At 38.7% G+C, this 24,760-nt stretch overlaps 1 protein-coding gene across 1 annotated transcript in view; it reads left to right on the forward strand.

The window, feature by feature from the left end:
• The first annotated feature begins 5,402 nt into the window (after positions 1-5,402).
• The window catches only part of LOC148192669 (uncharacterized), a 29,312-nt gene continuing 9,954 nt past the window's right edge, over positions 5,403-24,760 (forward strand). The window contains exons 1-5 of the mRNA XM_088099257.1: positions 5,403-5,491; positions 5,587-6,263; positions 6,375-7,678; positions 8,018-8,368; positions 8,708-8,997. Coding sequence (XP_087955383.1) covers positions 5,403-5,491; positions 5,587-6,263; positions 6,375-7,678; positions 8,018-8,368; positions 8,708-8,997 — 2,711 coding nt within the window. The remainder of the gene's footprint in view (positions 5,492-5,586; positions 6,264-6,374; positions 7,679-8,017; positions 8,369-8,707; positions 8,998-24,760) is intronic.

A 24,760-nucleotide genomic window follows, 5' to 3' on the forward strand; every position in this document is an offset into this window, starting at 1 on the left:
AGTAAATAGTAAAAGTTAATGTGGAAAATAAGTGAAAGAAATAATATAAAAAGTGGGTGGAGAAAATAGGTGAAATAATGTTGATGAAGAAAATATAATTAAAAATGTAAATGGAATAATTAGAAAAGTTGGTATATAAAAATTAATAAGGAAATGAGATGGAAAAAGTAAATGAAAAAGGTAGATGATGTGGAATGTGATATGGAGGGTGATGTGGATGGTGATGTGGAGAGTGGGGTGTGATAAGAGAAAATGGGTGGTGAGGAAGTAAAAAAGTAAGAGATTATTTTGGGCCATTGGATTAAGTGTTTAAAAGAAAATTTGGGGGGTGCAAAAAGTAAAATAAATAGTATTTTTCATTTTGGTTTTTTATGTTTTTTTTAGTTATTTTTGTGATGAATTTTATTTACCCGGACGAAATTTGGTATTGACACACCAGCTACCTTTCAAAGGTGTATGCAGGCAATTTTTGCAGATCTCTTGGAAAAATGCATTGAAGTATTCATGGATGATTTCTCAGTTTTTGGAAATTCTTTCCAAAGATGTTTGGCTAATCTGAACATTGTTCTCAAAAGATGTGTTCAGACAAATCTTGTTCTTAATTGGGAGAAATGTCATTTCATGGTAACTGAAGGAATTGTACTGGGGCATAAAATCTCTGCTAAAGGAATTGAGGTAGATAAAGCTAAAGTTGAAGTCATTGAGAAACTGCCTCCACCAACAAATGTAAAGGGGATTAGAAGTTTTCTTGGTCATGCTGGGTTTTATAGAAGATTCATCAAAGATTTCTCAAAAATTGCTAAACCATTGAGTAATCTTTTGATGAAGGATGCTCCTTTTGTGATGAATGAAGACTGTCTGAAAGCTTTTGACACATTGAAGAAGAAGTTAGTGTCAGCTCCAGTAATTGTGGCGCCAGATTGGAATCAAAATTTTGAATTAATGTGTGATGCAAGTGATTATGCAATAGGAGTTGTCCTTGGCCAGCGGAAAGAACAAAAGTTTCACCCAATTTATTATGCTAGCAAAGTTCTGAATGATGCTCAATTGAATTATGCTACCACAGAGAAAGAATTTCTGGCTATTGTATATGCTCTAGAGAAATTTAGACCTTATCTTATTGGGTTTAAGGTGACTGTCTATACAGATCATGCAACTATCAAATATTTGTTGACAAAACCAGATTCTAAGCCACGTCTGATTAGATGGGTATTACTGTTGCAAGAATTTGATGTAGAAATCCGTGATAAGAATGGAAGTGAGAACTTGATTGCTGATCATTTGTCATGGTTAGTCAACAATGAGGTCACTAGCAGGGAGTCTGAAATCTGGGAATCTTTTTCAGATGAATCACTCATGTATATTCAGCAGAGGCCCTGGTTTGCTGATATGGCTAATTTCAAAGCTGCAAGGATCATGCCGGAAGACTTAACTTGGCAACAAAGAAAGAAATTTTTGCATGATGCCAAGCAGTTTGTTTGGGATGACCCTTATTTGTTCAAGATTGGAGCAGATAATCTTCTGAGGAGATGTGTTACGAATGAAGAAGCAGAAGGAATTCTCTGGCATTGTCATGATTCACCTTATGGAGGACATTTTAATGGAGAAAGAACAGCAGCAAAAGTCCTTCAATCAGGGTTTTATTGGCCAACTTTATTTAAAGATGCCCATAATCATGCTAGAAATTGTGATAAATGTCAAAGAGCAGGGACAATCACTAAACGTCATGAGATGCCTTTACAAAGTATTTTAGAAGTTGAGGTTTTTGATTGTTGGGGTATTGACTTTGTTGGACCCTTCCCTCCATCTTTCAACAATGAATATATTTTGGTAGCAGTGGATTATGTGAGTAAATGGGTGGAAGCATTAGCTTGTCCTAAAAATGATGCTAGCACGGTAATTAAATTCCTGAAGAGGCAGATATTCTCACGTTTTGGCACTCCAAGAGTGTTGATCAGTGATGGAGGATCTCACTTTTGCAATTATCAGCTAGAGAAAGTACTCAAACACTATGGAGTAAAACATAAGGTAGCTGCACCTTATCATTCCCAAACCAATGGACAAGCTGAGGTGTCTAACAGGGAAATAAAAAGGATCCTGGAGAAAACAGTGACTTCATCAAGAAAGGATTGGTCACTCAAATTGGATGATGCTCTTTGGGCCTACAGGACTGCAATGAAGACATCTATGGGATTATCACCGTTTCAACTAGTCTATGGGAAAGCATGTCATTTGCAAGTAGAATTGGAGCATAGAGCATTATGGGCTTTGAAATTCTTGAATTTTGATCCTTATGAAACTCAATGCACACGCAGAAGGCAGATTTTGGAGCTTGAAGAAATGCGATTACATGCATATGATTCATCCAAGGCTTACAAAGACAAGATTAAATTTTATCATGACAGGAAGTTGGTGAATAGAGTTTTCAATCCAGGACAACAGGTACTATTGTTCAATTCAAGATTGAAGATATTTCCTGGGAAGCTGAAGTCAAAATGGTCAGGACCATTTGTGATAAAAGAAGTGCATCCGCATGGAGCAATTGAAATATTTAATCCAGCTGCTGATGATCCACAAAGAAGTTGGGTGGTGAATGGTCAACGTCTCAAGCCCTATCTAGGGGGAGAGGTGCAACAATCTTCCACAATGATGTTGTTGGTTGATCCTTGAAAGTTTGGGTCAGGTTCGTGACGTTAAACAAGCGCTTACTGGGAGGCAACCCAGTATTCTGTAAGTATTTTATGTTTTTAGATTAGGGTTTGATGTACTCTATTGGACACCTGGTTTGTGTGATGGTTTGCTATTAACTGTGATCGTTTGATAAGTAATGCTTGATGATGCTTGTTGATTGATTGATGTTGAGATAGATGTGCACATAAAATGCTTATACAGGTGATTCACAAGCTTTGTGAACAAATACAGGATATTATGATTGTGATTGTGAAATTAAGCAGGATGTGTATGTCAAATGTGAATGAGCTTATATGTGAGGTTTTGAGCTCTAGAGTTGTTATTGTTGAATGCTATTACTTTGGAAACATGAATGATTTTGCCCAGGTTTTCTATGATTGAATCAATTGCTTGTTTTGCATCATGTGATCAAGGCCATTTGTTGGAACCCTTTTTATTGGCCAAATTCATAAAGTTAGCCCACTAAAAGAGAACACTTTGTGTTCTATCCTTTGAACCCTTAGCCTTGAACATACACTGAAAACCCTTGATTGAAAATCTTTACCTTGAGTTAAGTAGAAGATATTGTGTGGTATTGTTAAATGTTCAAGTTTGGGGTTGTTGGGAAAACATGAAAAAGGAAAAGCATTGAGCTAAGAGCTAAAAAGTAAGAATATGCAAAGAAGAAGAAAAAAAAAAGAAAAGAAAAAGAAGCAAAGCTCAATGCAAATGCAAAAGAAAGTTGGGAATGAATAAGAATAATTGTGTTGTTATGATTCTCTTAACTCAAGGATTTTGTGATCCAGAAAAACCAATTTTCTTGTTAGCCCAACCACATTATAAGCCATTGAAAAGTCCTTGTGATGATGCATGCTTGTAAATGTTTTTGATTGTGGTAAAATGAAAGGCAAAGTTGATTCATGTAACATTGTGATAGTGGAGTGAATGAGTGAAACACTTTACCTCTTATACACTTGTGTGTTGAGTGAAACACTTTACCTAGTGAGGAAATATTCCATAAGCACATGAACATCCATGCTTAATTGATTGATCATTCATGAAAAATAGCATTTGTTGGAATTTAAATGACTTTGTGAACACCAAAGCATGTGCACATCTTGATTGAACTCTTGGTCATAAGTTTGAGTGAAGTTGTTACTTATCTTGAAAAAGAGGATTTTTGAATGAGTGAACCATCATATGAATTGGTTGAAGATTGAGTTACATCTTGTTTGCTTGAGGACAAGCAAAGTTCTAAGTTTGGGGTTGTGATAACAGTTGAAAAACTGTTATTTTCATGCTTAAAATTGACACAAAAAGCAACCTTTACACTTAGAAACTAGCTTGAAATCATGCTTTTATCCATATTTTCAGAAATAAGAGAGCTGGACAGGTTTATGCTTGATTTTAGTGTTTTTGTGCAGGTTTTAAGGTGAATTTAGTGAAAGAAGTGAAGAAGGAGAGAGTTGAAAGTGAATTTAATGGTTTTGTGCAAGATTCCCTTGATTTTGTAGGCTAATTGAATGATTTGAAAGAAGAATTGAAGTATCGAATGATTGGAATGCTGAAAAGTCAACCAGAAACCAGAAAAGTCAACCAGTCAACCAGAAAAGTCAATCAGTCAACCAAAAAAGTCAACCAGTCAACCAAAATACGAAAAATTCAACCAGACGAGTTTTGGGCCAGTTTTATGCGATTTTATGATCTGTTTGGGCCTGGACCCGTTTTCTATTATTTTTATGTCCTATTTAAAGACCTAGATGTCTTAAGATTGGTATCTTTGGCAGAAACGAAGCAAACACTCTCTCTTCCACCCCTTTGAAGGAGGATCTTGGATGCTCAGGCTACCTCTTCACCTTTCTAGGGTTTTATCCTTCATTCTTTCATTATTGTTCATCTAGGTTCACCATGAATATGGTGAACTAAACCTTGTATTGTTGTTGGGGAATCAATGTAGTCGTGTGAAACTCTCATATAAGGAATTTGTGCTTATATCTTATATTTAAGACCTATGCTTTCTTTCATCATTAGTTAGAGTTTTATCTCTTTGCTCAATGCTTGCTTTGTTTAACTCATTCAATGCATGATTATTGATTTTGTCGATACGGGAACGTACGGGGAAGTCTAGATCCGGGGAATCTCTCCCAATATTATATTGGTTGTCGTTAAGCTCCTGTGCTAAGAGAACTAATTATTAGGAATGCTAGGAATCGTATGAACTCGTAATTAGGGATAGGCCTTCTTGACAAGGTAATTTAGAGAGTGGCATTAACAATGATGATTTGAATGTTGAATTCCTAAAATATATGAGAGTGGATAAGATGAAATTGACCCCCAACAACATATTCATATATATATTTCATTGAAAGTAGTTGTCTTTTGCTTTTGCCATTGATCAAAACCTCATGCATACATGTTTATTTTTGTCTTTTGCATAGTACAATCCAATTATTTTGTTCTTAAGTCTTAGCTAATCAACAAATCTCATAACTAAACTAGGCCGTGAGTCCTTTGGGAGAACGATACTTGGTCTTACCGAGTTTATTACTTGAAACGATTCGGTCATACTTGCCGATTGTTCAACAAGTTTGTGACATCATATTTTGGTGATCATAAATTTGTCCATCACTACCCAACACACTGAGTGGAGTTTGGAAAGTTTCCTCCAACACCATCCTGCAAAATTCAGTGGAAAATGCCTTCCTGATGAGGCGGACCAGTGGCTGAGGGATATGGAGCGTATCTACAATGCCAAGAGATGTCCGGATGACAACCGGTTAACATTTACAGAATACTTGCTGACTGGAGAGGCTAGCCACTGGTGGGAGAGTACAAAAATGATGTTAACGGACGCTCAGAGTCCTATCAATTGGGGGTGTTCAGGAGCAAATTCTATGAAGAATATTTCCCTGACAGTGTACGGTTTGCTAAGGAGGTGGAGTTTCTTCAGTTGGTACAAGGTAGGATGTCAGTTTCGGAGTACATAAATAAATTCAAGCATTTGGTGAGGTTCAACACTATGGCAACCAGTGAAGAATGGCAGTGTAGAAAGTTTGAGAATGGGCTGAGGAGTGACTTGAAGGTGCTAATATCCAGCCTATGCATCCGGTCATTCCCTGCAATGGTTGAGAGGGCCAAGGTGTTAGAGAAGAATGTGGCTGAAGCCGAACAACAGAAGAAGCAACAAGCATCCAGGGGACCGATTTTATCAAGACCTACTCTGAATGGGAATAGGACTCCATACGCTCGTCCAGCTCAGTCAAGTGGGTCTCAAGCTATGGTAGTTGCTGGACAGTCAGGGCAACAGGAGTCGGTCAGATGCTTTCAGTGTGGAGGACCTCATTTTAAGTCAGTATGCCCTCAGTTGGTTGGAGGGAAATATTGCACTCGATGTAGGAGGAACGGCCATCTGGAGAACGAGTGCAATATGGGCGGACGTGCTGTGATGAGACCACCGAGCGCTGGAAGAAATCAACCAAGAGGAGGTGGACGAGCTCAAGCTGTTGGGCGTGTGTATGCAATAACTGGCGCAGAAGCAGCAAGTTCAAGTACTCTTATCAGCAGTACTTGCTTGTTGTATGGAATATCTTGCTGTGTGTTGTATGATTCGGGGGCAACACACTCCTTCATCTCGAAGGCGTGCGTTGATAGGATGGGAATAGCTGAGAGTGAGATGCAGTTTGACTTGGTGATGTCTACCCCAGCGGCTAGTGAGGTTAGGACGTCTACAGTATGTGTTAGATGTTCTATCGAGGTTGAAGGGCGTAGATATAAGGTGAACCTCATTTGCTTACCTCTTCAAGGTTTGGAAGTGATTCTAGGAATGGATTGGTTAGCTACCAATCACATTCTTATAGATTGTGGAGAGAAAAGGTTGGTATTTCCTGAGGAAAATGAAGAAGAACTATCTGTGACGCTCGGTCAGTTGAAAGAAGATATCATGGAGGGCGCCAGCTGTTTTCTCATAATGACGCACGAAGACAGGGAGGTTGGAGATATGAATTTTGAACGATCGTCCAACAACAAGCACAATGAAGGACGATTGGTTGTGGACGAATTCCCGGACGTCTTTCTGGAAGAAGTACCTAGACTGCCTCCCGTTCGTGAGGTTGAGTTTACCATTGATCTGGTGACGACCGCAACACCCATCTCAGTTCAACCATATCGAATGGCACCAGCTGAGTTGGCTGAACTTAAGAAGCAAATTGAAGATTTGATGGATAAAAAGTTCATCCGACCGAGTGTATCACCGTGGGGAGCGCTTGTGCTGTTAGTAAAGAAGAAAGATGGCAGCTCTCGGCTTTGTATTGACTACCGGCAGTTAAACAAGCTGACCATCAAGAACAAGTATCCACTGCCTCGACATGACGACCTGTTGGATCAGTTACATGGTGCGAGCGTATTCTCAAAGATTGACTTACGATCGGGCTATCACCAAATTCGGGTAAAGGAAGCGGACATTCAGAAGACGGCCTTTCGTTTTCGTTATGGACATTATGAGTACGTGGTGATGCCGTTCGGGGTGACGAACGCTCCAGCAGTTTTCATGGATTATATGAACAGAATTTTCAGACTGTATCTGGACAAGTTCGTGGTCGTTTTCATTGAGGACATTCTAATCTACTCAAAGAACTGTGACAAGCATGAAGAGCACTTGAGAACGGTACTTAGCATATTGAGGGAGAAGGAACTATACGCTAAGTTATCCAAATGTGAATTTTGGATGAAAGAAGTGCAGTTCTTGGGCCATGTAGTATCTACTGGTGGAATTTCAGTTGATCTGGCCAAGGTGCGAGCGGTACTGGATTGGGATAGTCCGCGTTCGGTCACTGAAGTTAGGAGTTTTGTGGGGCTCGCGGGCTACTACAAGCGTTTCATAGAAGGATTTTCTAAGATAGTAGCACCATTAACACAACTGACCAGGAAAAATCACCCGTTCGCTTGGACCGATCAGTGTGAATCCAGCTTCCAAGAATTGAAGCAGAAGTTGACGAGCGCTCCAGTGTTGGTAAGTCCGGACACGGTCAAACCATTTGAAGTCTACTATGATGCATCTCATCAAGGTTTGGGATGTGTTCTTATGCAAGAGAAACGAGCAGTGGCGTACGCTTCTCGACAGTTGAAAATACATGAGAGGAATTACCCAACGCACGACCTGGAGTTGGCAGCGGTCGTCTTTGCTCTGAAGATTTGGAGACACTACTTGTATGGATCAATTTTCCAAGTCTTCAGCGATCACAAGAGCCTCGAGTACCTCTTTGATCAGAAGGAGTTGAATATGAGGCAAAGGAGGTGGCTTGAGTTCTTAAAAGATTATGATTTTAAGCTACTCTACCATCTGGGAAAGGCGAACGTGGTAGTGGACGCTTTGAGCAGAAAAGTGGTACAAGTCTCGTGCATGATGGTACGAGAATTAAGCTTGGTGGAGAGCTTTAGAGACCTAAGGTTGCAGTTCAACTTAGAGCCGGACAGCATCAAATGCTGTAACCTTAGGATATCAAGTAACGTGTTTGACCGGATCACAATGAAACAGCTAGAAGATGAAGAATTGGTAAAGATAAGAGGCGCGCTCGGCACAGATCAAGCAAAGGAATTCAACACTGGGACGGATGGCCTATTACGCTATTTGGGTAGGACCGATCAGTGTGAATCCAGCTTCCAAGAATTGAAGCAGAAGTTGACGAGCGCTCCAGTGTTGGTAAGTCCGGACACGGCCAAACCATTTGAAGTCTACTATGATGCATCTCATCAAGGTTTGGGATGTGTTCTTATGCAAGAGAAACGAGCAGTGGCGTACGCTTCTCGACAGTTGAAAATACATGAGAGGAATTACCCAACGCACGACCTGGAGTTGGCAGCGGTCGTCTTTGCTCTGAAGATTTGGAGACACTACTTGTATGGATCAATTTTCCAAGTCTTCAGCGATCACAAGAGCCTCGAGTACCTCTTTGATCAGAAGGAGTTGAATATGAGGCAAAGGAGGTGGCTTGAGTTCTTAAAAGATTATGATTTTAAGCTACTCTACCATCTGGGAAAGGCGAACGTGGTAGTGGACGCTTTGAGCAGAAAAGTGGTACAAGTCTCGTGCATGATGGTACGAGAATTAAGCTTGGTGGAGAGCTTTAGAGACCTAAGGTTGCAGTTCAACTTAGAGCCGGACAGCATCAAATGCTGTAACCTTAGGATATCAAGTAACGTGTTTGACCGGATCACAATGAAACAGCTAGAAGATGAAGAATTGGTAAAGATAAGAGGCGCGCTCGGCACAGATCAAGCAAAGGAATTCAACACTGGGACGGATGGCCTATTACGCTATTTGGGTAGGACGTGCGTTCCAAATGATGGAGATCTGAAGAGAATAATACTGGAGGAAGGGCATCACAGCCGTCTTAGCATGCATCCTGGCATGACTAAGATGTATCAAGACCTCAGGCAATCGTTTTGGTGGCCAGGAATGAAGAGTGATGTTGCACGTTTTGTAGCATCCTGTCTAACTTGTCAACGTGCAAAGGCTGAACACCAAAGACCGGGCGGTCTACTGCAAACTCTGGAGATTCCCGAATGGAAGTGGGACAGCATTTCCATGGACTTCGTGACTCACTTACCCCGCACAGTCAAGAATCACGATTCCATTTGGGTGATAGTGGATCGACTGACGAAGAGTGCTCACTTTCTAGCGGTCAACCTGAAGATGTTGATAACAGTTGAAAAACTGTTATTTTCATGCTTAAAATTGACACAAAAAGCAACCTTTACACTTAGAAACTAGCTTGAAATCATGCTTTTATCCATATTTTCAGAAATAAGAGAGCTGGACAGGTTTATGCTTGATTTCAGTGTTTTTGTGCAGGTTTTAAGGTGAATTTAGTGAAAGAAGTGAAGAAATAAGAGAGTTGAAAGTGAATTTAATGGTTTTGTGCAAGATTCCCTTGATTTTGTAGGCTAATTGAATGATTTGAAAGAAGAATTGAAGTACCGAATGATTGGAATGCTGAAAAGTCAACCAGAAACCAGAAAAGTCAACCAGTCAACCAGAAAAGTCAACCCGTCAACCAAAAAAGTCAACCAGTCAACCAGAATACGAAAAAAGTCAACCAGACGAGTTTTGGGCCAGTTTTACGCGATTTTATTATCTGTTTGGGCCTGGACCCGTTTTCTATTATTTTTATGTCCTATTTAAAGACCTAGATGTCTTAGGGTTGGTATCTTTGGCAGAAACGAAGCAAACACTCTCTCTTCCACCCCTTTGAAGGAGGATCTTGGATGCTCAGGCTACCTCTTCACCTTTCTAGGGTTTTATCCTTCATTCTTTCATTATTGTTCATCTAGGTTCACCATGAATATGGTGAACTAAACCTTGTATGTTTGTTGGGGAATCAATATAATCTTTTGAAGCTCTCATATATGGAATTTGTGCTTGCATCTTAATCTAAGATTTATGCTTTCTTTCATCATTAGTTAGGGTTTTTCCTCTTTGCTTAATGCTTGCTTTGTTTAACTCATTCAATGCATGATTATTGACCCCCAACAACATATTCATCCATATATTTCATTGAAAGTATTTGTCTTTTGCTTTTGCCATTGATCAAAACCTCATGAATACATGTTTATTTTCGTCTTTTGCATAGTATAATCCAATTATTTTGTTCTTAAGTCTTAGCTAATCAACAAACCACACAACTAAACTAGGTCGTGAGTCCTATGGGAGAACGATACTTGGTCTTACCAAGTTTATTACTTGAACGATTCGGTCATACTTTCCGATTGTAAAACAAGTTTGTGACATCATAATTTGGTGATCATAAATTTGTCCATCAAGTTTTTGGCGCCGTTGCCGGGGACTCGTGGTTTAACTAGTTAATTTGTGTGATTATTGATTATCTTTGACTTTAATTTTGAATTTCGGTTTTTATTTTCGGTTTTTATTTGATTTGGTTTTATTTTATTTGATTTTATTTGATTTGATTTGATTTTATTTTATTTTATCTTATTTGATTTTATTTTATTTTATTTTGTCTTATTTGATTTGATTTTATTTTATTTGATTTGATTAGATTTGATTTGATTTGATTTTATTTTATTTTATTTATTAGATTAGATTTTATTTTATTTTATTTTATTTTATATTATTTTATCTTATCCTCTGAATCTTTGATCTTCTGAATCTATATCTTCTCCTATATCTTTTTGTGCTAACAAATCTTTTCTAGGGTTTTGTTTTCTTGTGCATGTAGGAAGCAATTAGAACAAGGAGCAAGAAAACAACAGAACCTCTGCTTGAAGGTTTAGACGAGAGTAGACGGAGGAGAAGAATCCGAACATCTAGAGAACTTTTCCCTTCTCCAGAAACTCTCTTACAATCATCACCACAAGGTTCTGTTCATAGCACAGAAAATATGGAGAACAACAATGTTAGAAGAACTCTTGCTGACTACACCAATATAGCTGGACCTCAGCACTTTAACAGTATAGCTAGACCTAGAGTCAATGCAGCTAATATGGAGGTCAAACCAGCACTGATTCAACTGGTGAAAAGCAACCAATTCAATGGGTTATCTCATGAAAGCCCCATATGAGCACCTCACTACCTTCAATGAGATTTGCAACACAGTCAAGATTAATGGGGTGCCAGACGAAGCTATCAAACTTAGTTTGTTTCCTTTCTCATTGGGAGGCAATGCTAAGCTTTGGTTGAATTCTTTCCCAGAAGAAAGTTTCACAGAGTGGGAAGCAGTGGTCACAAAATTTTTAAACAAGTACTTCCCACAATCTAAGGTGACAAAAGGCAAGCAAGAGATTTCTTCATTTAAACAGGGCATGGAAGAATCACTAGGGCATGCATGGGACAGGTATAAAAGCTTGCTAAGAAAAACACCCACGCATGGCTTTGAAGATCAGGAAGTAGTCTTAACTTTCCTTGGAGGGCTTGGTCCACAAACCAAGATGATGCTGGACGCCTCAGCAGGAGGCAATATTAAATGGAAAACTCCAGAGGAAGCAACAGAGATTATAGAAAACATGGCTACTAGTGATAATGAGCTGCAAAGTGAGAGAGGAGCTCCTATGCAAAAAGGAGTCCTCCAATTACAGACACATGATGCCCTGCTAGCTCAAAACAAAATTCTAACTCAACAGCTGGAGACTCTGACTAAAACTCTTGCACAATTACCCAAAGAGTTGAAAACTGCTGCACAGGTATAATCCCAGTTGTGCGAATTGTGTGGAGGCGACCATATCAATGGTCAATGTGCCTTTCCAGTTGAAGCCGTAGAGGATGTAAACTACATGACCAATCAGTACCGTCAAGGAAGCTACAATCAGGGGTGGAAACCACACCCAAGTATTGGTCAAGGGCAAACTGGGCAAGCTGGTCAATATAATAAGCAGCAGCAGCAACCCACCTTATGGCAACAGTTATCTATGCTTAATGAAAGGTCCATGAGGATGGAGGAAACTCTCAACAATTTCATACAGAAGACTGAGTCTACACAGAAGAGCACTGAAGCTGCTATCAAAAATCTGGAGACTCAGATGGGGCAGATCACCAAACAGGTGGAAGAAAGGCCAAATAGAAATTTTGGGGCTAATACTGAGGTTAACCCCAGAGAAGAGTGCAAGGTGGTGGAGAGTGTTGATGATGAGAAAGTTGAGTTAGAAACAGAAGAGAGAAGAGAAATAGAGAGCAATAGCACTTTTCCTTTTCCAATCCATCAAGGGAAACAACTGGACTTCACAGAGTTATTCAACATGGTGGTTAATGATGCACCTTGGGAACAGATTCTGCAACAGATTACGGTTTACACTAAATCTAATGAAGAAATCTCTACAAAGAAGAGACGTAGAGATGATGAGGCAAAGGAGTGTATAACTGTTAAAAAAGAGTCATTCCCTCCTAAAGCAACAGACCCAGGCAGTTTTTCTATCCCTTGTACCATAGGGAAGAAGAGGGTGAAGAAAGCTCTTCTTGATTTAGGTTCAAGTGTTAACTTGATACCTTACTCTTTACTGGAGCAAATCGGCAATGTTAATGTGAAACCTGTAAAGGTTAATCTAGTAATGGCGGATGGATCTTCAAAGGAGCCATGTGGGATTGCAGAGGACATTATAGTTTGTGTTGGCAAACTTCAGTTCTTGACAGACTTTGTGGTGATGAAGATGGAGACAGAGAAGATACCTATCATACTTGGAAGACCGTTTATGAAAATGGCCAGAGCTATCATTGATGTAAATGAAGGTATAGTGGTGCTCCAGGATAGAGAGGAGAGAGTGGTTGTAGACGTCTTCAAGGATGAGACGCAAGCACAGGAGGAAGAAGCTAGTTATAAAGCTGCATTTCAAGATGCACACATGACTAGCCATAAAGATGAAAAGCCCAAGGTTGCAGGTAACTATTGTTTGTTGTTTCAGGTACACAAGGAAGAAAAGATTGGAAGAGGAGGAGAAATTCCTGGTGACTGGGAGAAAAGAAGACCCCAACTTGGCACACCTGTAAGAATCAAGAACAAGTTGTGGGTTGTGAAGGGCTTTAAAGAGAAGGAGATGATAGAGATAGAGTCTCCACATTCTAGAAGGACCAAAACAGTTCACAGGAAACAACTGAGGAGTTGGTGGGATGACAACATCAACTATAAAGCAGGAACTTGAGCTTACTAGGTCAAGCTAATGACGTTAAAAGAGCGCTTGCTGGGAGGCAACCCAGTGATTTTAGAACTTTTAAATTTTACTTGGGTTTGTAATCTTTAAATCTGTTGAACATTATATTGTTGAACATAGCATCTACTGAAGGATGCTAGTTGGACATAGCATCTACTGAAGGATGCTAAGTGGTAACACCTACTGATGGGTGTTGGTAAGTTTGAAGCACCTATTGATGGGTGTTGGTGAGATTTTAAACACCTACTGATGGGTGTTGGTGGATTTTAGGTCAGGCTCGTGACGTTAAACAAGCGCTACCTGGGAGGCAACCCAGTTGATTGATTGTTTTTGCTTGTTTTACTTTAGTTAGGGTTTGCATAAGTATTTTAAACATTGAATTGCAGGGAACCAGTGAGGGGCATGTCTAGGAGGCACGTAGGTTAAGAAAAGAAGGAGAAGAGCACTTCACGAAAGTGCCGCTGAGCGGTACTCTCGTAGAATGGGCTTTAGTTCCCCTTAGCGGGACCCGAGCCCATTAGGGTATTTTTATACCTTAAGCTGCGCATAAGCTTCTATTTTCAGGCTCTTCTCTGCACACACACTCCCACATACCTTTTCCAAGGTTCTCCACATCTTTTCCCTCTTCCCTCTTGAGAAAATCTCCCTTTCACTCACTTTCTCACTAGTTTTCCATCTAAGTTTGGGGTTGGGAGAGAGCATCATTGAAGGGGATGATTTCTTCAGTGTGGTTTACTAATGATTAACAATGTATCTTTTGGTTTTGTGAATTATGTTTGATGCAGGGATGGCCTCCTCATCGGGCAAAAGGAATCAAGACTATAAGATCCAAGAAGAGGAGGATACAAATGATAGCTCAGATTGAGGAGGAGTTGAGATAGCATTTACTGATGAATGCTATCATATGCTTATGCTTATGATTGGTTTAAGTTTTCTGAACTTATTTGTTTTTTGTTTTTAGATTAGGGTATGATGTACTCTATTGGACACCTGGTTTGTGTGATGGTTTGCTATTAACTGTGATTGTGTGATAAGTAATGCTTGATGATGCTTATTGAGTGATTGATGTTGAGATAGATGTGCACATAAAATGCTTATATAGGTGATTCACAAGCTTTGTGAACAAATGCAGGATATCATGATTGTGATTGTGAAATTAAGTAGGATGTGTATGTCAAATGTGAATGAGCTTATATGTGAGGTTTTGAGCTCCAGAGTTGTTATTGATTGAATGCTATTACTTTGGAAACATGAATGATTTTGCTCAGGTTTTCTATGATTGAATCAATTTCTTGTTTTGCATCATGTGATCAAGGCCGTTTGTTGGAACCCTTTTTATTGGCCAAATTCATAAAGTTAGCCCACTAAAAGAGAACACTTTGTGTTCTATCCTTTGAACCCTTAGCCTTGAACATACACTGAAAACCCTTGATTGAAAATCTTTACCTTGAGTTAAGTAGAAGATATTGTGTGGTATTGTTAAATGTTCAAGTTTGGGGTTGTTGGGAAAACATGAAAAAGGAAAAGCATTGAGCTAAGAGCTAAAAAGTAAGAATATGCAAAGAAGAAGAAAAAAAAAAGAAAAGAAAAAGAAGCAAAGCTCAATGCAAATGCAAAAGAAAGTTGGGAATGAATAAGAATAATTGTGTTGTTATGATTCTCTTAACTCAAGGATTTTGTGATCCAGAAAAACCAATTTTCTTGTTAGCCCAGCCACATTATAAGCCATTGAAAAGTCCTTGTGATGATGCATGCTTGTGAATGTTTTTGATTGTGGTAAAATGAAAGGCAAAGTTGATTCATGTAACATTGTGATAGTGGAGTGAATGAGTGAAACACTTTACCTCTTATACACTTGTGTGTTGAGTGAAACACTTTACCTAGTGAGGAAATATTCCATAAGCACATGAACATCCATGCTTAATTGATTGATCATTCATGAAAAATAGCATTTGTTGGAATTTAAATGACTTGGTGAACACCAAAGCATGTGCACATCTTGATTGAACTCTTGGTCATAAGTTTGAGTGAAGTTGTTACTTATCTTGAAAAAGAGGATTTTTGAATGAGTAAACCATCATATGAATTGGTTGAAGATTGAGTTACATCTTGTTTGCTTGAGGACAAGCAAAGTTCTAAGTTTGGGGTTGTGATAACAGTTGAAAAACTGTTATTTTCATGCTTAAAATTGACACAAAAAGCAACCTTTACACTTAGAAACTAGCTTGAAATCATGCTTTTATCCATATTTTCAGAAATAAGAGAGTTGGACAGGTTTATGCTTGATTTCAGTGTTTTTGTGCAGGTTTTAAGGTGAATTTAGTGAAAGAAGTGAAGAAATAAGAGAGTTGAAAGTGAATTTAATGGTTTTGTGCAAGATTCCCTTGATTTTGTAGGCTAATTGAATGATTTGAAAGAAGAATTGAAGTATCGAATGATTGGAATGCTGAAAAGTCAACCAGAAACCAGAAAAGTCAACCAATCAACCAGAAAAGTCAACCAGTCAACCAAAAAAGTCAATCAATCAACCAGAATACGAAAAAAGTCAACCAGACGAGTTTTGGGCCAGTTTTATGCGATTTTATGATCTGTTTGGGCCTGGACCCATTTTCTATTATTTTTATGTCCTATTTAAAGACCTAGATGTCTTAGGGTTGGTATCTTTGGCAGAAACGAAGCAAACACTCTCTCTTCCACCCCTTTGAAGGAGGATCTTGGATGCTCAGGCTACCTCTTCGCCTTTCTAGGGTTTTATCCTTCATTCTTTCATTATTGTTCATCTAGGTTCACCATGAATATGGTGAACCAAACCTTGTATGTTTGTTGGGGAATCAATGAAATCTTTTGAAGCTCTCATATATGGAATTTGTGCTTGCATCTTAATCTAAGATTTATGCTTTCTTTCATCATTAGTTAGGGTTTTTCCTCTTTGCTTAATGCTTGCTTTGTTTAACTCATTCAATGCATGATTATTGATTTTGTCGATACGGGAACGTACGGGGAAGTCTAGATCCGGGGAATCTCTCCCAATATTATATTGGTTGTCGTTAAGCTCCTGTGCTAAGAGAACTAATTATTAGGAATGCTAGGAATCGTATGAACTCGTAATTAGGGATAGGCCTTCTTGACAAGGTAATTTAGAGAGTGGCATTAACAATGATGATTTGAGTGTTGAATTCCTAAAATATATGAGAGTGGATGAGATGAAATTGACCCCCAACAACATATTCATCCATATATTTCATTGAAAGTATTTGTCTTTTGCTTTTGCCATTGATCAAAACCTCATGCATACATGTTTATTTTCGTCTTTTGCATAGTATAATCCAATTATTTTGTTCTTAAGTCTTAGCTAATCAACAAACCACACAACTAAACTAGGCCGTGAGTTCTTTGGGAGAACGATACTTGGTCTTACCAAGTTTATTACTTGAACGATTCAGTCATACTTGCCGATTGTAAAACAAGTTTGTGACATCATAATTTGGTGATCATAAATTTGTCCATCAGATGTCGATGACTAACTTGGCAAAACTCTACATTAAGGAGATCGTTCGTCTACATGGAGTGCTGATGAATCAATATTTTATTGATTTCACTTAGTTTATTGTACCGGATTTAATCAAGGAATTGTGCTTGAATGTACAGTATTATCCTATTTTTCCTAATTGTGCTAAATTTGATCGGAAATTCTTATTTTAACTAATTTGAATTATCTGAGCTAATTATTTTACAAGGAGAATTTGGAGATACAATTTGGGACATTCGAAGGTTAAATGAGAAATGGCAATTGAGCCAAATGCATCTCAGTCATTTCAATTTTCGCACCGTGCTGCGTGAATGTTGTGTCAACTTGTGTGTCCTCGTTTGAGTTCAATTCTTATCCGTTTTCCATGCAATTTTTTTTCATAGTTTCGTATGGATGTCTATTTTCACGTATAGTTTTTATTTTGTTCAAATTCGTTCTGTGCTGTTCCCAGTATTTTTTTTACTCCCCTATGTCAGTCCAATGCTTACTGTTTGAGTGATTTCTAATTTGTTTGCATTTGCTTGCTGTTGGGTACTTGTGGTGGTTAGGAATTGATAATTGGACAGTGCTAAAAGCTCCCAACACTCTTAAACAAGGCATACAACAGCTTGGCTTTATTGAATAGCAAAGAAAAAAAGCATGACACATTGAGAAGCCCACGGCCCAACATTATTTTTCATTTTCCAGCAGCGTCCAGCAAAGAAGTGTTCCAGCAGAAGCAAAAGGTGATAGGTGATGACGGATAGCATCTTGGGAGGTGCACACGGAAGCAGCCCAGTAGCACACATCCGAAGGCTTCACGGTTAGGGGAAGCAGGAAGTAAGTAGCCGCCACACATTTTTGGACACACGCACTCTCGGTCTCGGTTTTTTTTTTGGGGAGAGCTCTTGGTATGATTCCACTTCCATGATTCTACACATAGAGAAGTTACGGAGGGGTACACCCAGCATGGATTGAAGAAGGAGAAAGCAAACTGGTGTGGAGACTGGAAGGAGAAGCATTCGGCCAGGAGCAAGCCAGGCACTACTTGTTTGTTCTTTCACTTTGAATGTTTTTATTTCAAGAGAACTGTAATGTGTTTTTCGTGATGAATGAATTGGTTGATGTTTATTCCTTTTCTTGAATCCTGATTGCATATTTCATTTAGCTTCCTGCTCCTTTATAAAATCTCTTCTTGCATTTTGTAACCTTTGGGAAGGTGATTCTCGGCTTTGTGTTGAACCAAAGAACATGTTCATTTATTTTGCTTTAGCAGTAGAGTAGCAAATAGATTTCCATCACCTAATCAGTAAAAGAAAATAACTCAAAAAGAAAGTGTTTATTTGATGAGGGAGCTCTCGGTGTAGTGGAGAAGAGAGCCATGTCCAACCTTGGAGGTGTTGATTTGTTTTTGCTGGTTTTCTTTGTTGGAAGTAAGCACAAGTAGAGAGGAGGAGAAGGATTTCTTACGAAGAGGAGAAGATAGTTTTGGTGAGAATAGAATGGTGATTGAAAATGGAGAAAAGAAGTACATGGTTGGAATTAAGAGTGGACGGCATTTGGAGTTGGAAGTTAGTTTCCAGTAGCAAAGGAGGAGCATTTTTCATTTAGATTGGAGAAGCAAATGGATTCACGTATGTGGAGAATGCAGCTGCAAGAAGTCATCAATTTTAGGTAGAAAACAAAAGGCGGTGGAGCGGTGGAGAATTATTTCATGTGTGAAGAAGGAGACAAAACCATGTGTGAAGAAGAAGACAAAAGTTTTGGATGCATTTTTTTATTTTTGATGAAGACTAAAGTGAATGAAGGAGGGCCCACGGCCTCTTATGCATTTCTTTGTTTCTTTTGGAATGGAAATCACTAGGTGGAAGAATTAGTCACGTAGATAGCCATCTTCTTGAATAGTTTTCAATTGCTTTTGCAAAAAGAGTGGACCATGTGTGATTAAAATATTGTAGAAGTTGGAAGTTGATGGAATGAAGAAGAATACAAATTGTTTTGACTTTGCTTTGCCAATAATGATGTCACGGCCAAGAGTGGTTTCTCTCTTTAAAGCATTTGTAATTACTAATTTCTTTTGGTAGATGAATCGGTCACAGTTAATAGTAGAGAAGTTTTACTGTCTTTCAATTCCTTTGCCTTAAAATATTTTATATGTTGAAATAATTTTCTGTATTTTTGTTTGTTGTATTTTGCTGCTGTCATTTTAATTCTGTTTCCATATTTGAATTTTGCTGTTTTCTGTTTTTACTGTTTATTGTATTTTCATTTTCTGTATTTTCGTTTTTCCGTATTTTCTGTTTTCTGTTCCAGATTTGTTTTTATTGTTTTATGTTGCTGTAATTTCGTTTTCACTGTACCAATTTTGTTCTACGGTTTTAAATTTCATTTTACTGATTTGAAATTTTAATTCGACGCTTTTTTAATTTCATCCACAAACAAACTTTCACAAAACCCCCCCCCCTTTACGTGTTGACCTGAAACTGAACCGCATTTGGTCCTTGAGAGACGACCTAGGAGTCACTTCCTAGTGTATACTGCATTCTTTTATGCACAACTTTTGTTGGGAGGTGCGACCCTCTCATCAAGTGCCGTCCAGTATTATTTTTGACCGAGACACGAGATTCACATCTCGGTTTTGGTAGTCCTTGCAAAGTGAACTGGGCAGCAAACTTCAAATGAGTTCAGCGTATCATCCTCAGACGGACGGTCAGTCCGAGAGAACTATCCAGACGCTCGAAGACTTATTGAGGACGTGCGTCCTAGATCACATGGGCGTTTGGGATGAAGTCTTGCCGTTAGTGGAGTTCACCTACAACAACAGCTTCCAGTCTAGCATTGGAATGGCTCCCATCGAAGCTCTTTACGGACGTAAGTGCCGCACGCCACTTTGCTGGTTTCAAGAAGGAGAGAACGTATTGACTAGATGATGGACAAATTTGTAAGCACCAAAATATGATGTCACAAACTTGTTTCACAATCGGCAAGTATGACCGAATCGTTCAAGTAATAAAACTTGGTAAGACCAAGTATCGTTCTTCCCAAAGGACTCACGGCCTAGTTTAGTTATGTGGTTTCTTGATTAACTAAGACTTACAAACGAAATATTTGAGTTTAAAATGCAAGACAGAAAATAAATATGTATGCATGAATTTTGATCAATGGCAAAGACAAAAGATAAACACTTTCAATGGAATATATGAATGAATATGTTGTTGGGGGTCAATTTCATCTCATCCACTCTCATATATTTTAGGAATTCAACATTCAAATCATCATTGTTAATGCCACTCACTAATGTACCATTCTAGATGGCTTCTCCCTAATCAAATAGTTCATACAATTCCTAGCATTCCTAATGATTAGTTCATTACCGCAGGAGCTTAAGGCAACCAACATAATATTGTCAGTAAAATATTGGGAGAAATTCCCCGGATCTAGATTTCCCCGTACGTGTCCGTATCAACAAAACCAATAATCATGCATTAGAATGAGTTAAACAATGCAAGCATTGAGCAAAGAGGAAAAACCCTAACTAATGATGAAAAGAAAGCATATGTCTTAATTCAAAGATGTATTCAACAAATCCATATATGAGAGCTTCAAGAGATTACATTGATTCCCCAACAAACATACAAGGTTTAGTTCACCATATTCATGGTGAACCTATATGAATAACAATGAAAGTATGAAAGAATAAACCCAATAAAGGTGAAGAGGTAGCCTGAGCATCCAAGATCCTCCTTCAAAGGGGTGAAAGAGAGAGTGTTTGCCTCGTTTCTGCCAAAGATACCTAACTATAGGATGTGCAAGCCCTTATATACTAATCTAGAGTTACAAAAGATTACAAAAGCCCAAGCCCAAAAAGTGCCGCTCAGCGCCATTTACCGCTCAGCGGTGGTTACGCGTCTTCTTTCTTCCCCTCAGCGGCCATTTGCCCCTCAGCGGTTCCAACGCCACCTCTTGAGTGCCGCTCAGCGGTAGTTTGCCGCTGAGCGGTGCCTTCGACTTCTCCTTTTTGCACTCTTTCTTGTCTTTTCTAATGTCCTCTCTCTTATTCTTCACTTCTTTCACCAAATTCACCTCAAAACCTGCACAAAAACACTCAAATCAAGCATAAACCTGTCCAGCTCTCTTATTTCTGAAAATATAAACAAAATGCATGATTTCAAGCTAGTTTCTAAGTCTAAAGGTTGCTTTTAGTATCACTTTTAAGCATGAAAATAACAGTTTTTCAACTGTTATCACAACCCCAAACTTAGAACTTTGCTTGTCCTCAAGCAAACAAAATGTAACTCCATCTCCAACCAATTCATATGATGGTTCACTCATTCAAAATCCTCTTTTCAAGATAAGTAATAACTTCACTCAAACTTATGACCAAGAGTTAATTCAAGATGTGCACATGCTTTAGTGTTCACAAAGTCATTTAAATTCCAACAAATGCTATTTTTCATGAATGATCAATCAATTAAGCATGGATGTTCATATGCTTATGGAATATTTCCTCACTAGGTAAAGTGTTTCACTCAACACACAAGTGTATAAGAGGTAAAGTGTTTCACTCATTCACTCCACTATCACAATGTCACATGAATCAACTTTGCCTTTCATTTAACCACAATCAAATACATTCACAAGCATGCATCATCACAAGGACTTTTCAATGGCTTATAATGTGGCTGGGCTAACAAGAAAATTGGTTTTTCTGGATCACAAAATCCTTGAGTTAAGAGAATCATAACAACACAATCTTCTTATTCATTCCCAACTTTCTTTTGCCTTTGCTTTTGCATTTGCATTGAGCTTTGCTTCTTTTTCTTTTCTTTTCTTTGCATATTCTTACTTTTTAGCTCTTAGCTCAATGCTTTTTCCTTTTTCATGTTTCCCCAATAACCCCAAACTTGAACATTTAACAATACCACACAAGATCTTCTACTTAACTCAAGGTAAAGATTTTCAATCAAGGGTGTTCAGTGTATATTTAAGGCTAAGGGTTCAAAGGATAGAACACAACGTGTTCTCTTTTAGAAGGCTAACTTTATGAATTTGGCCAATAAAAAGGGTTTCAAGAACACGGCCTTTGATCATATGATGCAAAACAAGCAATTGATTCAATCATAGAAAACCTGGGCAAAGTCATTCATGCTTTCAAAGTAATAGCATTCAACAATAACAACTCTGGAGCTCAAAACCTCACATATAAGCTCATTCACATTTGACATGCACATCCTGCTTAATTTCACAATCACAATCATGATATTATGCATTTGTTCACAAAGCTTGTGAATCACCTGTATAAGCATTTTAATGTGCACATCATCTCAACATCAATCAATCAATAAGCATCATTCAATCATTACTTATCACACAATCACAGTTAATAGCAAACCATCATAACAAACCAGGTGTTCGATAGAGTACATCAAACCCTAATCTAAAAACAAAAACAAATAAGTTCAGAAAACTTAAACCACAAAAAAGCATAAGTCCTCCTCTAGTTATGATAGCATTCATCAGTAAATGCTATCTCAACTCCTCCTCAATCTGAGCTGTCCTCTGTATCCTCCTTCTTCTTGGATCTTATAGTCTTGATTCTTTTTGCCCGATGAGGAGGCCATCCCTGCATCAAACATAATTCACAAAACCAAAAGATACATTGTTAAGCATTAGTAAACCATAATGAAGAAATCAGCCCCTTCAATGATGCTCTCTCCCAACCCCAAACTTAGATGGAAAACTAGTGAGCAAGTGAGTGGAAGAGAAATTTTCTTAAGAGGGAAGAGTAAAAAGATGTGGAAAACCTAAGAGAAGGTATGTGGGAGTGTTTGTGCAGAGAAGAGCTTGAAAGGCTGAGAAATTACGCAGCTTAGGGTTTAAAAATACCCTAATGGGCTCGGGTTCCGCTAAGGGGAACTAAAGCCCATCTGCGAGAGTACCGCTCAGCGGTAATTACCGCTCAGCGGCACTTTCGTGATGTGCCCTTCTCCTTCTTTTCATTACCTGCGTGCCTTCCCTACATGTGCCTCATAGGTTCCCTGCAATTCATTGTTAAAGATGCTTATGCAAATCCTAACTAAAAATAAACAAACAGAAACAATCAATCAACTGGGTTGCCTCCCAGGTAGCGCTTGTTTAACGTCACGAGCCTGACCCAAATTCCACCAACACCCATCAGTAGGTGTTTCCAACTTACCAACACCCATCAGTAGGTGCAAAATCTTCTCACCAACACCCATCAGTAGGTGTTACAAACCTAGTATCCTTCAGTAGATACTTGTCCACATAACATCCTTCAGGAGATGCTAAATCCAACAAAATAATGTCCACAATAATGTTCATAAATTACAAGTTACACAACCAAAATAAAACAAATCAAAAGTTTGTAAATCCACTGGGTTGCCTCCCAGCAAGCGCTTCTTTAACGTCACTAGCTTGACCCTGTTAAAGCTCACATTCCATCTTCTTTATAATTGATGTAGTCCTTCCACCAACCTTTCAACTGCTTCCTTTGGACTGTTTTGGACTCTCTAGAATACGGAGACTCTATCTCTATCATCTCCTTCTCTTTAAAGCCTTTAATAACCCACAACTTGTTCTTGAGTCTTACAGGTGTGCCAAGTTGGAGTCTTAATTTTTTCCAGTCTCTAGGAACTTCTTCTCCTTTTCCAATCTCTTCTACCTTTGGTGCCTGAAAATACAAACAATGGTTATCAGAAACCTTAAGATTTTTATTTTTACCTCTAGTTATGGGTGCATCTCGAAATGCAGCTTTATAACTGGCTTCTTCCTCCTTTGCTTGTATCTCATCTTTGAACACATCCACCACCACTCTCTCCTCTCTGTCTTGAAGAACCACTATACCTTCATTCACATCAATGATAGCCCTAGCCGTTTTCATAAACGGCCTTCCAAGTATGAAAGGTATTTTCTCAGTTTCCATCTTCATCACCACAAAGTCTGCCAAGAACTGAAGTTTGCCAACACAAACTACAATGTCTTCTGCAATCCCACATGGCTCCTTTGAAGATCCATCAGCCATTACAAGATTAACCTTTACAGGTTTTATTTCAACATGGCCAATTTGCTCCAATAGAGAATAAGGCATCAAGTTAACACTTGAGCCTAAATCAAGGAGAGCTTTCTTTACCTTTTTCTTCCCTATAATGCAAGGGATAGAAAAACTGCCTGGATCTGCTGCTTTTGGTGGGAATGATTCTTTCTTAACAGTTATACACTTTTCTTCCTCATCCTCTCTACGTCTTCTTTTTGTAGAGGTTCCTTCATCTGATTTGGTGTAAACTGCTATTTTCTGTAGAATTTGTTCCCAAGGAGCTTCATTATCAACCATTTTGAATAAATCTGTGAAATCCATTGGTTTCTCCTGATTTGTTAGAAAAGGAAAAGTGTCCTTTCTTTCTTCTTCTCTTCTCTCTTCTGTTCCATCTTCTTCCAACTCAATGATCTCTTCATTTACACTCTTGACCACTTTGCACTCTTCTCTGGGGTTAACCTCAGTATTAGCCCCAAAGTTTCTGTTGGGTCTTTCTTCCAATTGCTTGGTGATCTGACCCATCTGAATCTCCAGATTCTTTATAGCAGCTTCAGTGCTCTTTTGAGAAGATTCAGTTTTCTGGATGAATTGCTGAAGAGTTTCTTCCAACTTTGTTGATCTGTCATTAAGCATAGATAATTGTTGCCACAAAGTTGGTTGCTGCTGCTGCTTATTAAACTGATTAGCCTGCCCAGTTTGTCCTTGGCCAATGCTTGGATGTGGTTTCCAACCCTGATTATAATTTCCTTGACGGTATGGAAACTGATTAGCCATGAAGTTAACATCCTCCAAGGCCTCTACTGGAAAAGCACACTGGCCATTAATGTGATCACCTCCACATAGTTCGCACAACTGGGTTTGTACCTGTGCAGCAG

Source organism: Vigna umbellata, chromosome 9 (genome assembly GCF_029865625.1).
Source record: "Vigna umbellata cultivar VRB3 chromosome 9, Vumbellata_1.0, whole genome shotgun sequence".
Taxonomy (NCBI): Eukaryota; Viridiplantae; Streptophyta; class Magnoliopsida; order Fabales; family Fabaceae; genus Vigna; species Vigna umbellata.